Raw genomic sequence first — 16,369 nt, forward strand, 5'->3', positions numbered from 1 at the left:
AGGGCCCTGTGCTGTGGTCTGGGGAGTAGTGACAGGATGGTGCTTGCAGCAATATTCATAGTGCTGCCTGCATTGAAATTCATTTAAGTTCCAGAGGCAGAGAACAATACTTACGCTGTTTCTTGAAATGTTTGATACTTTTCCTGAAAGCGTGTCCTCTCCTCTGGCCTCTCAAAAAGAATACTGGAAACTTTCCCATCCCCTGTTTGTCTCCACCATTTTATTTTGGCTTTTCCAGTTCACCATAGATAATTAATTGCTATGATCTCTCTCACCTGGGTGAGAGAAATGAAACATGGACTCAGAGCTGTCAGCAGCATGGCAGCCTTCTGCAGGTCCATTGTGCAGGTCTATTTTCACCTCGGGAGCTATGAATTTATCATCACTGATAGTGGGCAAACATGGGGTTGCTCATTTAGGTCACTGCCAAGGACAGCACTCTTCAACAGAAACATAAGTCAGTGTTGGGATCCTTAGTAATGTATAGGCAGAGGTATAGTGCCCATCATCAGGATGCTGTAAAAGAAACCTCTCAGTATTTATCTGAAACCATTTCTGATGGGAAGACTGAGATTATTAGGAATAAACAACTGCTAAAGGAAATAGCACTTCTCTTACTGCACTGAGTTACTGAGACTTGCAAAGGCAAAGAAATGGAAACAGCACCTGTCCTGTTCTCTGAAAGGTGGTTTTTATTCTTTTTTTTTTTTTTTTTTTTTTTTTTTTTTAAATCTAAAAGAATATATGTGTGTATATGGTGCACGTATGTATAGCAAATGGGAAAGCAGGTATGCAAAGTGTAGATTATGAATAGTGTAATTATGAATCACTGGGAAATTAGTCAGGTTTTTTTTAATCCTCAATGCCTTTGATTTCTTGAAAGTGTTACGAAAAGGTGCATGTGCCTATTATCATTAGCGTGCAATTTTTCTGCATTTCATAAATTAGTAAAAGAAGAGACTGCTTTAGGGCCAGGACAATGTTGTATTTCTTGTTATATACTTCTGTATATGAGCATATGAAAGAAACAGGTGAAGCAAATAAGCTACTGCATCAGTGGGAGAAAAGTGTTGAAATCTAAGCTGTAGTTGAAGCAGTGGAAATAAAGTATAGCCATGGTTATATGGTGTTGGAAAGTGCAGTCAGGTATGTAAAAAAGGAAATAATACAAAGTGGAATAATTCCTGAGTTAACCACTTGGGAGACTTCCAGAGATGAGGAGCTGCAGGATACGCCACTGCCAGGTGTGACGGCAGGGCAGTAAGAAGGGGTGACACAAAGAGTGAAGTGGTTCTGGAAGGGTTTAAGTGAATGACCAAGAGGTACTGAGTGAAATGATGCATTGTGCTGCACATGATGAGGTAAAGACTTTGAGAAGTTTTTTTTTTCACTTATAAGAGGGAAGTACCAGTACCAACATGTGGTTTCACACAGAATTGCCACTTACAGAGCACAAGGTCCATGCTGCGCAATTGTTTTTTTATTCCCGTAATTTAATAATGTCCTAGTTTGGGAATACAATTGATTCTTTAGGGGGAAAAAAATCATGAATCCATTAAGTTAAACTTTCAATAGACTTTAAAAGGCTTTATTAAACTCTAAATATCCTATTAAAGTGATCATCTTAATAATGAAAGGACAATAAAAATGAGAACGTGCCTATATCACAATCATCTGCAAAATCAACTGCCTTAGTCCTGAGTACAAATGCATGTGTGAAGTCTCTTTAGCTGGAGGCACACTCAAGCACAGGAGCTCACAGGCTTCATCACAGCAGGAGAATCACTCTTGCTCTGAGAACAAGATGCTGTGTGTTTCACAGACACTTCTCACTCCTCTCTGGCTCAGATTAGGAAACTCCCTGTGAGTCACTTGGCCTAGTCTTGTCTTTGTGATTCGGAGTTATAAAGTGTGATGAAAAAAAAAAGTCACTTCCCCCTTCCTAAATTGCAAACTTTTACACCTTTTCCAAGCAATGTTGCAAAGTTTTCTATTTTGAAAGACTAAAAGGTAAAGAAAAGTGTTTAGTTCTCATGGAAATGAACGATGCATTGGGGGTGCAAAGGAGGAAAACTTGAGCTTTCATCCTCCTTCCCCCTCCTCAACCTGGTTTCTTTTTCCTTGAAAAAGGGAAGAACTCACTTTGGTGAAATAACTAATTTGGAATATCAATTATCCATCAAAGAGAGCTGGACTTACTGAGCTGTCAAGAGGCTTGTCACTGCCACATGCAGGCCTTCAGAAGTTAAATCTGAGGAGGGAAGATATTAGAAATCTTTTCCTATATGACACACTGTCTCTCTTGCTAAAACAACCCCTAATTAGTTCTTCTCTCCTCCCCACCCCTCTTTTTCTTTCTTTTTTTTTTTTTTTTAATATGCAGCACCAGGGAAAAATTGGAGTAAAATTTAATGTTGGCACAGATGACATCGCTATCGAAGAAATCAACGCCATCATTAATGATGGAAAATACCACGTAGTACGTTTCACGAGGAGCGGTGGCAATGCCACTTTACAGGTGGACAACTGGCCAGTTATCGAACGCTACCCAGCAGGTAAGGGTTTGCACGAACTTCTGTGAGTAAAAGGGGGATCTGTGGAGTTCTGATCGGTTTGCTCCTCTTTTAATGCAGCGTAAGCTCTTTCTCAGTGTTTTAGTAGCTAATTAAGTAGTTAAAGAGTCTGGAGCAATATGCAGATCGTGATGATGGCATTTCCTAATGAAGTTAAAGGCAGAAATTCAGGTTATTGCTGGAAATGAAAGATACAGTTATCAGGGCATGAAATAGTGAGTTTGCTTCTTGTTTTCATTTGCTTATATTGGATTATTGTTTTAGGGGGGGGGAAAGGCTTTGACAAAAGCTGCACAGTAAAGTGACTCTCAAATCGATCTCCAAATGATTGGGTAAAACATTTCTGAAGAAAAGTTGTCCACGTTCTTTTAATTACAAGAGGTTATTAAAGCTCTCTGAAATTGTGAATATAGTGGAAGTGTGAAAAAAAAAACCAACCATAAATGAAAACGTGCATCAGTTATTATTTGTACAACCAACCAGTCTTCACATAAAATGTAAGCCGTGTAATATTATAAAGGTTGCTCCAAAAGTAATGCCTCCTGTTTATTTCCATGGAAACTTCAAGAGATACAAAGAGAACAGTAACACTATTTGATAGAGGAAATTCTCAGCTATGAAACACTGTTCTTTACTGTAGTCACCATCATTTGCTGTGCTTTCTGCTAGCAAAGGACAAGACCCTACATGCTGCCCTCGTACAAACCTGCAGCTGTGGAGGTTATGCTGGCACTGTCACCACCGCTGAAATCCACCACCCACTGCCTTACTGTACTCACAGACACTGTCAGTGGGTTCTTCACATGCACTTCCATGTCAGACAGACACCATTGTGTCAGACTGCCCCTCTGCTGCCATCTTTCCTACAGCAACAACTGTAATGGAATATTGGTGGGAAGGTTCAACCTCTGCTGCCATTCTACCAACATCCACCCCTGAAGCTGTGGGCCAGCCTAATAAAGCAGGAAGCATTACTTTCAGAGCAGCCCTCTTTTTTCTGTGATTAATGCTGGTTACTTCAGCAGAACCACTTGTATGAATACAGGATTTCCTTGGTAGAGCCCATATTTGATTTTATGCAAATGCCATATCCTGCACATTACTGTATTACTAATTTTATTCACTTTTAAAGGCAACAGTCTTTTTCAGATATGCAGTCCATTTCTTATTGAATAGCATCACTGTGCCATTAAGGTTTACATGCAAGTCTGCGTGTTACCTCTTAATGGTGTGTGTGTTTATATTACCAAACAAAAAGCAGTGAATTCAGAGATATAAGAGAAAGGTATTATAGTTTGCCTGTTTTCTATTACCTAAATGATAGTTCTGATTCTAAATGAAAGTTTTCTTCATTTTGGGGGTGGAATAGCATGTCGAGTAAGCCATTCCCCCATAGCAGTCATTAATATTTAGAATTTGTTTTTTTATTGGTGTTTTGGTAGCAGTCCAGCAGTAAAACTGCATTGTAAAAATGAAGTCAAATACAAATATATTCCAAAATTGAAATATCACCTTTCAAATAATTTCTTGGAAATAATTAAGAATCTTAAAAATGAAAATATATATTGCAAGTGAAATAATAAATAGCAGGAATTGTTTTGTATATATATATATAAAAATATACCTATCTATCTATCTAAATGTCCTGTATGAAATGAGTGACAGTTCTGAGTGACCATAATGATTCATGGCCTCAAGATAGACATATCTCTGAGAGGGGGAAGAGGGAACACTGAATGTGAAATATGTCCCGTGTTCTTTCAGATATTCCTGTTTCTCTCTTACTATCCCTTTTGTTTTCTGACTTTTACAGTGTTTAGTAAATGGTACTTGAAATAAGATGGTAGAAACCAGAGATAAGTCTGTCTTAGTTTGTGCTCGAACTGTATTTAGCAGAACTGATATATATTACATACATGATAGATATGAAAATATTTACTGTTTCTGTTCTGTTTCTTCATAAAAATACAAAATGACTGAAAACAAGGAAGAAATGCAGTTGAGTTCTGAGGATATTGACCCACAGGATTTGTTTTTTCTCAACTTAGATCAATACAGAAAATAGGGTGATTTCCTTGGGATGGGAAATAGAATGATTTCCATGGGATGGGGTTAATAGATTGCAGGGAGGTTGGATTATTTCTGTGGAAAAATAAATAATAATAGTTTCTTTGAGCAATCTGTGTACAACCAACACTTAAAGGCATTTTCAGTTGCTTCAGCAGATGGGATACAGAATCTATTGGGTTGCTCTATTGAGGGATCTTCCAGGACTGCTGTTGCTTTTCAGTTTTCTTAGTTTCTTTAACGTTCATTTCCCTAGTAATGTTTTACAACTCTTGTATTCTTAGGCATTGCTTGTGAAGTCTTTCTCCTCCCTTTTCCATCCCTTCTCCCCCCTTCCATCATGAAAGCATCTAACCATATTTTATCTTGCCATGATGCTCTGTCATCCTGGGGCAGTCTTCACTCAAACCCTTTTTAAATGCTAGTTCCTTCGCAGACTGTTATTTCATAGAAAAGACAGGCCTGTCCAGGAGAATAAACTGCATTTGAGCAATGTTGATTGGCACCATATTAAAGACTATCACCGTCATTTCAGTTCTAAAGATAATATTTCTAAAAGTGATGTCTTAATGAAGTAAAACAACACAGTTCGGCAAGTGCTGATATGCCCAATTTACACATCACACTGCTGTTGCTGTTCTAGGGACTAACAGTACTGCTTGGCAGTAGTGATTAACTAGCTACATTTCTCATTGCTACTGTTTTTGATGGAAGACATTTTGAAAATGTACAGTATGGACCAAATTTGTTGGCATGTGCATGAGTGAGGGCTCATTAGCTTTCAGTTCAGTGCTAGAAAGTATATTCTTTTTCTGCTTTCTGCCTATTTACAGAATTTCTTCTTTCTGTATAACTTTTAATGTCTCTACTACTGTATGTGAGCACAGGCTTCTCTCTCCAACTTCTGTTGTTGTTTTCATGGATTTTTTTTGTTTTGTTTTGTTTTTCCCCAGGAATAGAAACAAAATTAGCAGCTTAATTACTATGTTTGCTATTCTTAAATACACTGGATTTCCTTTTTTAAAACAAACAAAAAATCAATTGGTTGCCTAAAGCATTGCAGCTGATCAATTCTCCTTTCTTTACTTGGAATTATTATACTTCTGGTTGGATTGTCTGAATACATTGCTTATTATTGATCAGCATCTAAAAATGCAGGGTGAAGATGTCCTGAGAGGAATTTCTAGTCACAGCTTCAGGTTTTTCCAGTTTTGTTGCCCAGGTAGCTTTCATCCAGCCCCACCTAACTTCTGCAGATGATGGCACAGGGATGGTCTCATATCCAAGTAACAGTTGGTGTTGTGTCAGAAGCAGTGCAAGTAGGAATAGGTATCCTGGGAGGAGTATGGGGATGCTGTTGGACTGTGTGGTGATGGTGTCAGGACTGCCACAGCCCAACTTGAACTAGACTTGGCAGAGGGTGCAAAGAAGAACAAGAAAGGCTTCTACAGATACATTAGCCAGAAAAGTTCACCTTTTTAGTCCCAGAAGGTGAACTCCTCTATTGGGCAATACAGGCACACTGATGAAAAATGACAAGGAGAAAGCAGAGGTACAGCAATATTTTGCCTCAGTATTCACTGAGCAACTAGTTTTCACATAGTCCTTAAGCAGATTATTTGGAAGGTGGGGACTAGGAGAGAAATGTCCCTTCCACCGTAAGTGAAGATCAGTTTTGCAACCACCAGAGGACCCGGAGCATAGATAATTTTATGAGTCCTGATGAGATGCATCCCAGAGTTCTGAGGGAATTGGCTGACATACTCACCAAGTCACTTCCAGTGGTATCTGAAAAGTCATGGCAGTCACAACTGGAGAAGTCTTTGGGGAGATGGGAGAGCTACCTTTCAGTATTTCAAGGAGGGCTATAAGAAAGGAGACAGTGTTCTTCAGACAAGGGTCTGTTGTGATAGGAGAGGGAAATGGTTTCAAACTAAAAGAAGGGAGATTTAAATTGCATATAAGGAGGAAATTTTTTTCCAATAGTGGTGGTGAGCACTGGCAAAGGTTGCCTAGAGAGGTTCTGGATGACCTATTCCCGGAGACGGTCAAGGTCAGATTGAACCGAGTTCCGAGCAACCAGATATAGCTGTAGTTGTCCTTCATTGCAGAAGAGTTGGACTAGATGGCTTTTAAAGTTTCTTTCCAAATCAGACAGTTCTGTTATTCTCTGAATAGATGAAGATCTCCAGTGTTACCACATGGCTGGATGATTTTCAGAACGAAGGGCTTAGATTTCAGCATGTACTTACATTCTTCTGGATTCCCATCAAAGTTTTTTTGACTGCAGAGCTCTACTCTTGCCACTTCTCTGAGTGCAGGGCTAAAGCTGTGAAGATGTGCACTTAAATTTTGGTGACCCTGCACATAGTGGGGGGGATTGAAACTAGATGATCACTGTGGTCATTTTCAACCCAGGCCATTCTATGATTCTGCCTTTTATTAAATGTTCATCCTGCTTTCTCCCTTTCTCATTCTGTCAGTTGCTGACAGGTAGCCTTATGATTAGAAATTGTAGTTTTTTTGCTAGGCAACTAAAATGCCTAGATCTCTACTGGATTTGTATATTCCATCTTTCTTAACTAAACTTGATATTATCTCTCTTGACCTAATGTTCGCCATTCTCCACCTTCTGAATAACTCCATTATTTCACCTTGGCTGGTTTTTCAGATAATGATTTCCCATTAACTGGGATGCATCATAATTTCCAATCATATTAAGTAGGAATAAGAAAACTGCTGACTGTGTATTCAAAGCTCCTGATCAATAGACTAAAACAGTTTCCGTGCAAATCCTCTCTGCTCCTGATAGCTTATCTTCTGTGCTTCAAAACTTTGTTGTATCTGGCTGTCCTGACTACCTGTCTGCTGTTGTGACTATAATACTGTACCGTTGCAGCAACTCCAGCTGCTACTGTGAACTGGCTGCCCTTGTAAATTCAGTTTGGTAATTATTACAGAATGAAATGCAGATTTACGAAGAATGCTTTTCTGGGAGGAAACCAAAGAACTTGTTAATTTGGGTCAAGCAGAGCTAATAATTAAGGACAAAGGGAAAGCAAAATTACAGGAAATTGGGTTTAGTAATGGAAAAATGTTAATTTCTGTGTTTTCTAAATAAAATATTCTGAATTTTTATGTCAAGATTGCCCAGTGTTCATAAGTAGTTATAGTGACCTGAGATTAAAGCATTTCATTTAGTTTGAAGCAGCCTTTTCTTCTGTACCTGAAAGAAAATCTGTTTCAAATCAAATCAGATGGTGCGGAATAAAAATAATTCTCATAGCAGTACTCATAACCATGTAACAAGAAAAACAATTTGCCTAATTTTTCTAATTTTCTTTTACTATTAGAAGATGTACACTTCACCGGTCTGGGAAAATGTATTGGAACAAACTACGTGACATTCATTCTAAAGCCACAATAATCACCATTTATTGTGAAGGATTTTCAGAATTGCTTTTCCATGAATAACCTTACGCTTCATGCTGTCACAGGGAATTTGTCCAATGCTGAGACTTTTTAAAAAAAAAAAAAAAAAAAAAGCAAAGGCACAACCAAGCAGTGTACCAGAGGGAACCTACTCTTCTACATTACAGGATTTCCATCATAGATGCAGAGTTGTTTGGATAGAAGGTGATCTGTTATATGTTGGCCTACTGGCCTATGGTTTCAAACACTGCTGGAAATACTCAGCAGTCTGGAAGATGTAGCCTGCTGTAGGCAAATACCTATAACAAAACTTTCCCAGTCATATCAGAGCCCTGGACAGCCTTTGAAAATCATAACTAAGTTACAGCTGTCCTCATGTGCCCCATGGTACAGCACATGTTGTTAGAGCTGTGTCTGACAGACCTAGATCTGACAGCACAGACATCTCTCATGCAATTCACACAGTGATTGACCAAAACACTACTACTGGAACAGATGTATCTCTGTGATCGGGGAGTATAAATTATGACTGAGTGCATACACCAAAGAGGAATCTATGCAACAGTCCGTGTACTTTGGCAGAAGATCAAACCACAGGCTGACAGCATGGTTAGTGCCAAGTACCTCTGCCGTATGGCAATTGGCAGCTGAAGCTCTTGGGACTTTTGTATGATACATAATATTTCTGTTTGTTGTTGCCATTGTTTTTTTGTTGTTGTTGTTGCTGTTTATTTTGTTTTATCACTTAAAAACATGAGAGCACATGTGTTGCCTCCAGGTCTGTGGGCTAAATGAGAGTGCTAGGTGAATGAGACGTTAAATGCTTCTCTTGGTCTCTGTATTGTGGAAACTAGTCAGTGTATCTGCCAGCTAACTTAGTTCCCAAGAAGCTTAGTTGGCACTCTTAAAATCAAGGGTGGCAATTCTGCTGACCTTTTTTCTTCTTACAGCAGAAATGTTGAGATCAACTGTTACATGATCATTGTGGCCAAGACAGCCACCTAACATGGTATCTCCCACAAGGTCTTCCCAAGTCTCACACAATAAACTGAGGAGGATTCTTCTAGTTGGCTCAGTCTGTACTTGTGACAAGAACTTATCTTCCAGATCCTCTAGGACCTGCTTGTCATGACAGTATAATGTTCCCACTTTATATATGAGAAGTTGATATCTCTCATTAGGACAAGGACAGGTGATCTAGATCTTCTTTCTTCTAGCTGCTTGCAAAATAGCTCATCCATGCCATGTATTATGTGGGTGGTTGACAGTAGACATCCATGACAATACCTGCTTTGCTATCTGTTTCTTTAATTCTCACTCAGAGGCTCCTGCATTGACACTGCTGGATCCCATGAAGCATTTGCTAAGGTCAGGCAAAATAGTTTGACTGGATCATTCTTTTTCTCTTGTCATATAATCCTGCATTTTTTATTCAGTAGTACAATTAGTAGCATGTCCTGTTGGGTATCTGTATTTAAAAACTTAAATTTAAAAAGTTTAGGGACAGAGATAATCTGTCTTGCCTTCTGATCCCACAGATTCATTACAAATATATTGCTTCCTTCAGAGTTTTGAAGATCTGGATTGGGAAGAGATACATTCCCATTAGTCAGTCTTCTCTCTTGGATTGTCATCAGCTTTACTACAAAGTGGCCTGAATTCTTTCCATTTTATGTGGCCCAATATCCTCTGGTTTAAAATTTATTTTGTTTACTTTGAAAGATTTTTTTAGATAGAGTTTTGGCAGTTCTACATGTATTTTTATGTATGTTTCTAATTCTGAAATGTATTGTTTTCTTGCTGATCAAATTTGCTCTTTTTCTTTCTTTCTGTAATATAGTCTGTGATGGCATAGCTATTCAGGCTAGTGGGTCTCACTCTGTATATCTTAACCTTGCAAGTACAAGTCCAAATATATTTTTTATGCTTTTATCTTCAAGAATTTTCAAATGTCCTTCCTGGCTGAGTCCATCAATCCCTCAGACTGATTACATAATGTAGTTTCTTTCATTTTATCAAATTTCATTCTTTTGAAATCAAGAATCTGATTTGTAGGCTTATTTTTAGTTGTCCTTGTATTAATTTGAATCAACTCATGATCACTCAATCAAAAAATGTCACCTACAATTAACTTTTCTCTATTGCTTTCATTACATATTCAAAGTGAAGCTAAAATAGCATTATTTCTTATTTTTTTCTACTGAGCAGATTCTTCAATGAGTATTTATAGGAAATCATTCTCTACTTGTATTCGTACGCTTACGTTTGGCAGTAATGTAATTGGAAAAGGTGTTTTAGCAGTAAGTAAAACAATTTGAAAATAAGGCAAAGAAAAATGTGAAACTCACTTCAGCAAGTCCTCCAGAGTATAGTAAGGTGTGAGAAACTCATTTAGCAGGAATCAAAATAGATTAAAAATTAATCAGACTTACTGAGACAGAAACCAGCATTTAAGTGATGGATGTAACTAGGCCAGCATGCTCCCTTACCTTTGTTAATATGTAATTACACAACTGATTTCTTGCATCTTTTTCTGATGGGTGAAGCTGTGACTACTGTTTGGTATGATCAAATGTATTTTCCAGCTCATGAATAGGACCCACTTTCAGTGTGATTCTATTCTTCATGTGAAAGGTTGATTTTAACAGAAATGGTGGTCTATTTTCCCATTCTCTTGGGAGGCCCCAGTCAAAGTCCCCCAAAATCAAAGTTTGATGTCTGCTTGTTTTCTTTTCTTTTCTTCTTAAAAAAGCACTGATGCCCTTCGAGAGATTATGAAATTGATATATCCTTCTGTCTTTTGTAGTTAAAGAGCCTAGGTAACACCCAAACAAGACACTAAACTCTCTTCTCAAAAAGTGGTTCCCAAGTCAACTTCTTAATTTGACAGCTTATCAGGATTTTCTGTCAGATAATGATATATAATAATAGGTAATGCTTCTCTAAGTCAGCAGACAGATCTTTCCTTTTTCTTTATTTTTCATCTTGGATATCCTGGTGAAATACAAAGGCTCATCCCTTCTTAGAGCTGATAGATCCTGTAATTAAATTCAAATCTTGATAAAATGTGTGGTTCAGTTGTCATTGCTTGATCACAGAAGGCATAACACCTTTCAGTTAAATACAGCACGATGGCACAAATGCATCCAGATTAGAAAGGAAAAGAAAATTTCAAATGAGCAGTGAGTCAGAAAGAGGTGTTCTGAAATATTAGATGAAACTGATAGCTTTTATTTTTATTTCTTGTTGCGAAGGATGGTGCCAGAATTAAGACCACAGGATGTGGGAATTCAAGTTAAAGGAAGTAGAAAGTGGAAGTGAAAAGAGGCCTGACAATGAGACATGGCAAATATATCACAGCAGGTCACATTCACTTCTTCAGGAGTGCCATTATTAGCAATCCCATTAAAAGTCAGGTCACAAAAGATGAAACATGGCCAATACGTAGGGAATCATTTCCACACTTTTATTTCATTCGAACCCAACAGGCACATTTTCCATGTAACCTACAGTATCGCTACTTAGCCAGTGCAGCAGCATAAATTGAACATGAGGTATTAATGTGGAGTTGGTTAAAAAGAAAAATATATATATATCAAATTACTTAACGAGCAATTTTAACTACTTGGCAGCTTTTTTACAATGTATTATTTTTATAGAATGAGTGTATTAACATATATTTGTCAGTCTTCTTTTCTTTCCCAGGGAAGGACCATGTTGTCAAATCCAAACTATTCCAATTTCCTTTCAGCCTGCGTTTTGACAGTTCATAGCTGTCTTGTTTGAGTTTACACAGGATTTTATTTAACGCATCACTCACTAAGCCAAACTAATATCCAGTAAATTCAGTAAAATTACTAGTGTGTAACAAATACTAACGTGAACAAGCATTGATAGGGTTGCAACAGTGCCCCTCATTTTAGATTACTTACTTGATGGGCACACACATGCATTTCCTCTAATACAGATGCTGATGCTGTCATTGGCTGATAGAGCACACAAGAGAACAGCAGGATGTACTTCTACTGTGTGTGTCTCTTGTGGTGCAGTTTGTTTCCATTAGCTCCTGGAGCAACACTGAAGTGAGCCTGAAATGGGAACCTTTCTCAGAACAGAACAAATCAATGCAATGTTGAGCATTTGAACTGGACAATCTATCATACAGAAAACAAAATTAATTGTTTCTGCAATGCCATTGTGTTTTAGATGCTCTCAGAAAATGAGATATTTTTTTTATTTGAGACATATTTGTGCATGTGTCCCCAGATATATTTTGCTGGTATTGTGAAGAATGACAGCAAAATAGTACTTTATGTCTTCAGGATAAGAACTTCCATTAAACTATTTCAGAAACAGTCACTGTGATTCATACTGCAGCAGGGCAAACAGCAACTTGCTCTGTCCTAGATAGGTTTGCAAAAGACTGAACTGCTTTAACTAGCTATTTATGAATAAACAAATCATTGCTGTCCTGAATGAGCATATACCTGCTTTACACTCTCTTACTCTGTTTTGTAGCATGTGAACTCAGAACAGAATTTTAACATTTTAGTAGCTATATACATCTGTCCCTTCATCTTGCTGTGTGGTTTGCTTTCTGAAGTCTCAAGCTCGATCAAGTTAAAAAAAAAAAACAAACAACAAACAACCTAAAAACTATGGTGTCTACACTTTCAGAATAACACTTTCTTAAACAGTTTTGTGATTAGTGGCAACTGAGTTCCAACCACTTCAGTGGTTGTAATCTACAATTGTATTATATCATGCATGGAAAAGTTCCGACCCCTTGAGCAGAGAGTCTTTTCTTTTGCAGCTTATCCTGCCTAGCAGAAAAAAATGACTTGCCTGTATGATCTATACAACCAGGATCCATTATAAACTGCACAACAGTCAAGGTTCTTAACCATCTCAAAGACATCTGAAGCAAGAAATCACATGCCTATTGTTGTATCAGAAGCACGATACATAGGAAACACATCCAGATTTCAACCCCGTATAAGCAACAGTTAATTGAATTAGAGGCAATGAAACTATGGTTTTACAAAACTGATATGTGAATATAATATAGGACGAAGAGTATTTTCCTTGATTGTCTCAGTGACGAGGAGAGGCAAGAAAAGAAATAGGTGAGCCTGACTCCAAGACCTCTGCCATGATTTTGGGGTTTTAGAATCATGGTAGAGTCTTCAAGAAAGGAGTTCTGCTGGGGCTTGATGGGACACACCTGTCTCAACAAGGGAGATGTTTTTTGGTACATAACCTGGCAAAACTGATAGAGAGGGAAGAGTTCAACTACTCAGGCATAAACTGGGAAAATCACTCTGGTGTGATGAGGAAGGCTGGGAAATTCCTAGATGGCGCTGAAGATAACATCTTGTCACAAGTACTAACTGAGCAAATAGAAAAAGAGCTGATAGGTAAATTGGTATCTATAAAATTGATTAGCAGTAAACATAGGTAATTTTTTTGTCAATAAACTTAATATTGCATGCCCTAAATAGTTACCAGTGAGGAGCATTCGTCAACTGGAAATACATCCAGTGGGATTTTACAGGGCTTGAAAATATTTGACACTTTTATAAGCATCCTGGAAGTCTGCATAATATTTGTCACTGAAAATGCGTGGCTGTTAGGAAGACCCAAAACAAGCAAACAACCCGGGTCATTCTGTGATTCTGTGAAACAAAAAGCCAAATGTAAGTAGGGGGCAGGGCAGCTGTATTTTATTTTAGCTCAGTTGCTTGGGAAGCCAGACTGTAGCAGTGCTAAACGGTAAGACATGGATCTAAGAGCAAAGAATAGAAGTTATGACAATGTAGCAAGGTGCAATGTCCTGGAATTGTATGATTCTGAGAAGTCTAGTGGTTTCATCTCCCAGCTGCTCAGCATGAAATATCAGGTGTTTCTGTGGCAAAAGAGATTTTGGAAATTGCTCTGAGGGCAAAGAAGACTGAAATGTAAGAACATCTGAGGATTTAGTCACCCTACACAACAATTAGAAAATAAGCTCTGGAACAGGTACAAAGTTTGTACCTGTATCTGGTGCCTGTGGTGCTATGGAAAAAAAATAGCGTGTGTTTATTTAAAAAGAGCCTACAAGAGGTTATTTCTTTGTTGCTTTATAGTGTTGAATAAAAAAGTAAGAAATTTTCGTAAGTACTTTCAGAAGGTGAAAACACTGGGTGCTTACAATGCTCTTCAGCTGTTCCTGGAAGTCATAAGCAGGACTAAGAAATTGAAACAAGAAATAGGCAGTGTGATTTCAAACTCATTGCTGAATGATTTTCTTTTACTGTGTATCATTGTGTCAGTATAAGATATTTCCTGGAAGAGCTGTTTGAAACCATTTCAGGTTATGAAATAACCAAGTAATAGATTTTTGGCTGAACAGAGAATGAAGTGGGTAAATCTTAATATCCTGTGATACATAGATCAGATCATGCTTCTGTCTATATTAGAAACTTATTATAAACATAAGAATACTTAAGTGGTATGCTAGCATTGTTTTCTTAATGGAGATGTAATTATTCCTTATGAATTAAGCGAGTCATGCCAGAAAAAAGAACACATTTCTGAGTACAATTTCTGCTGGAAATATGATAATATTCTTATCTAATTCTTTCAACATTGTGGAGTTCACTAGATTTTTAAAAGGTCAAGTGGTTTCCTGAGAAAAAGTGGAAGTGTAAATTGTGCTAGCAGAGCTATTTTCTTTCAAAATTTGTTCTTTCCTCTATTTAACATTTCATAAGTGCTTCAAAGCAGAAGAGTCTACCTTTTGCATACTATGTCAGCAAATGTATTCTTGTAAGAGAAAGTGAAAAATTAAGTGACTTTTGACTATTGATTATGCATTTCCTTGCGAATCCATATACATTAACTCTGAAAATCAGAGTGATAAATTCAGATATCCACAGAAGTAAGCTATCAACTTTGGATTGTCCATCTATAACGTGTCCTTGTTAGCTTTAAAACAGAATCCCATGGAGGTGTGTTTTGGACAAGAGCTTAAAGGATTTGGATATGTCAACTAGTGCAGATCAGATCCATGTGTTAGATGTGGTAGGTATTGTGGATGGTATGTGGTTGGAACAGGTGGCTTTCCCATCTTGATCCCAAAGGCTGCCTTGAAAGGAGCTGTGACCTCATAACATCCAAGCTCTGTAACCTCAAAGACCTTTTTAGACCATGACACAGCAATCCACTTGAGAACTTGCTTTTGTGGTTGATGTTCAGCATGTCTTTAAGGGCCTTTGAATAATAGGGTGCACTGAAATAAAGTTTTTCAGCAGGAATGATCGGTGACATCAGTATGTGTCTCACCTACCTCCCTCCTCTTTCAGTCACTTTATGTAGTAGTGGGATAGTCATCTGTTTCTATTATTTACAGTTTCTGTTTCTGTGCTCTGCCAAAAGCATTTTAAAAAAAAATCCAAAAAAATTGTGTGTACAAGTTTAAACCTTTCAATTTGGAATAGATTATTCCTTTATAGTAAAATGTCTGCAAGGCATAAATACACAAGTTGAAATGCCATATTTAGATGGAACTGAAATTGCAGAGCTTGCTTTGGCCAAGGGCTACTTTTTTGCTGCACTGCTGACACAGAACAGATTCTCCTCTCTTAAATGCCATTTTCTATTTATGTTTGGTGTACTTGGTTTCTTCTGTTGTCAAAGGCTTGTCCAAATAGTGACCTTGTTTTTCTTGTTATGGGCTTGCATATAATCATGCGTGTCCATTGGCAAATGAGTTGAATCAGCTTCAGTAGACGTAATGAATGTGACAAAGCACCTGTATGGTCCAGGATGTTGAGACACAGTGGCGGTGATGAATTCTAGCATTATTGTGTTTCATGAAAGAGCACAAAAACAACACTTTTAAATGTTGCAGTTGCAGTTTTTCTGCTGTTTGTGAGGGTTGATGCTGATTGCTTTGGCTTTTGTGTGTGTGTGCTTCTGGTCATGTGGTGAATGCAAAATTATTTTCAGTGTGCCTTGCATTGACTCCAGCTTACTGGAGCAGTTCAATTGCAGTGGATTTGATGAACACAGCTAAAGTCCAAACTCTTATTTTCTCTCATGAATTGCATAACCAAGAACAGATTTTATCCTCAGAAGATGTTGCTGGTTTGTTGGTTTCTTTTAGTTGCTTCAAATAATTTTTAGTGTTGCAAATGGTCAAGAAATAATATATGGAAATCATATAGAATTTCCCAAAGTCTTTCACTAACTACAAAAAATTCGATCATATGAGCAGTGCCCTTTGAATAGTGTGACCTATTCTGTCCTCAGTACTT

General features: G+C 37.7%; 1 protein-coding gene across 8 annotated transcripts in view; it reads left to right on the forward strand.

Annotated features, from left to right (window-relative positions):
- NRXN1 (neurexin 1) overlaps nucleotides 1-16,369 on the forward strand; it is a 629,457-nt gene that overhangs the window by 515,352 nt on the left and 97,736 nt on the right. For all 8 annotated transcript variants that reach the window (XM_042884865.1, XM_042884874.1, XM_042884894.1 and 5 more), the window contains one exon: nucleotides 2,384-2,555. In XM_042884865.1, coding sequence (XP_042740799.1) covers nucleotides 2,384-2,555 — 172 coding nt within the window. The remainder of the gene's footprint in view (nucleotides 1-2,383; nucleotides 2,556-16,369) is intronic.

This window comes from Lagopus leucura, unplaced genomic scaffold, assembly GCF_019238085.1.
Source record: "Lagopus leucura isolate 7727_CA_CO unplaced genomic scaffold, USGS_WTPT01 Super-Scaffold_73, whole genome shotgun sequence".
NCBI classification, from domain to species: Eukaryota; Metazoa; Chordata; class Aves; order Galliformes; family Phasianidae; genus Lagopus; species Lagopus leucura.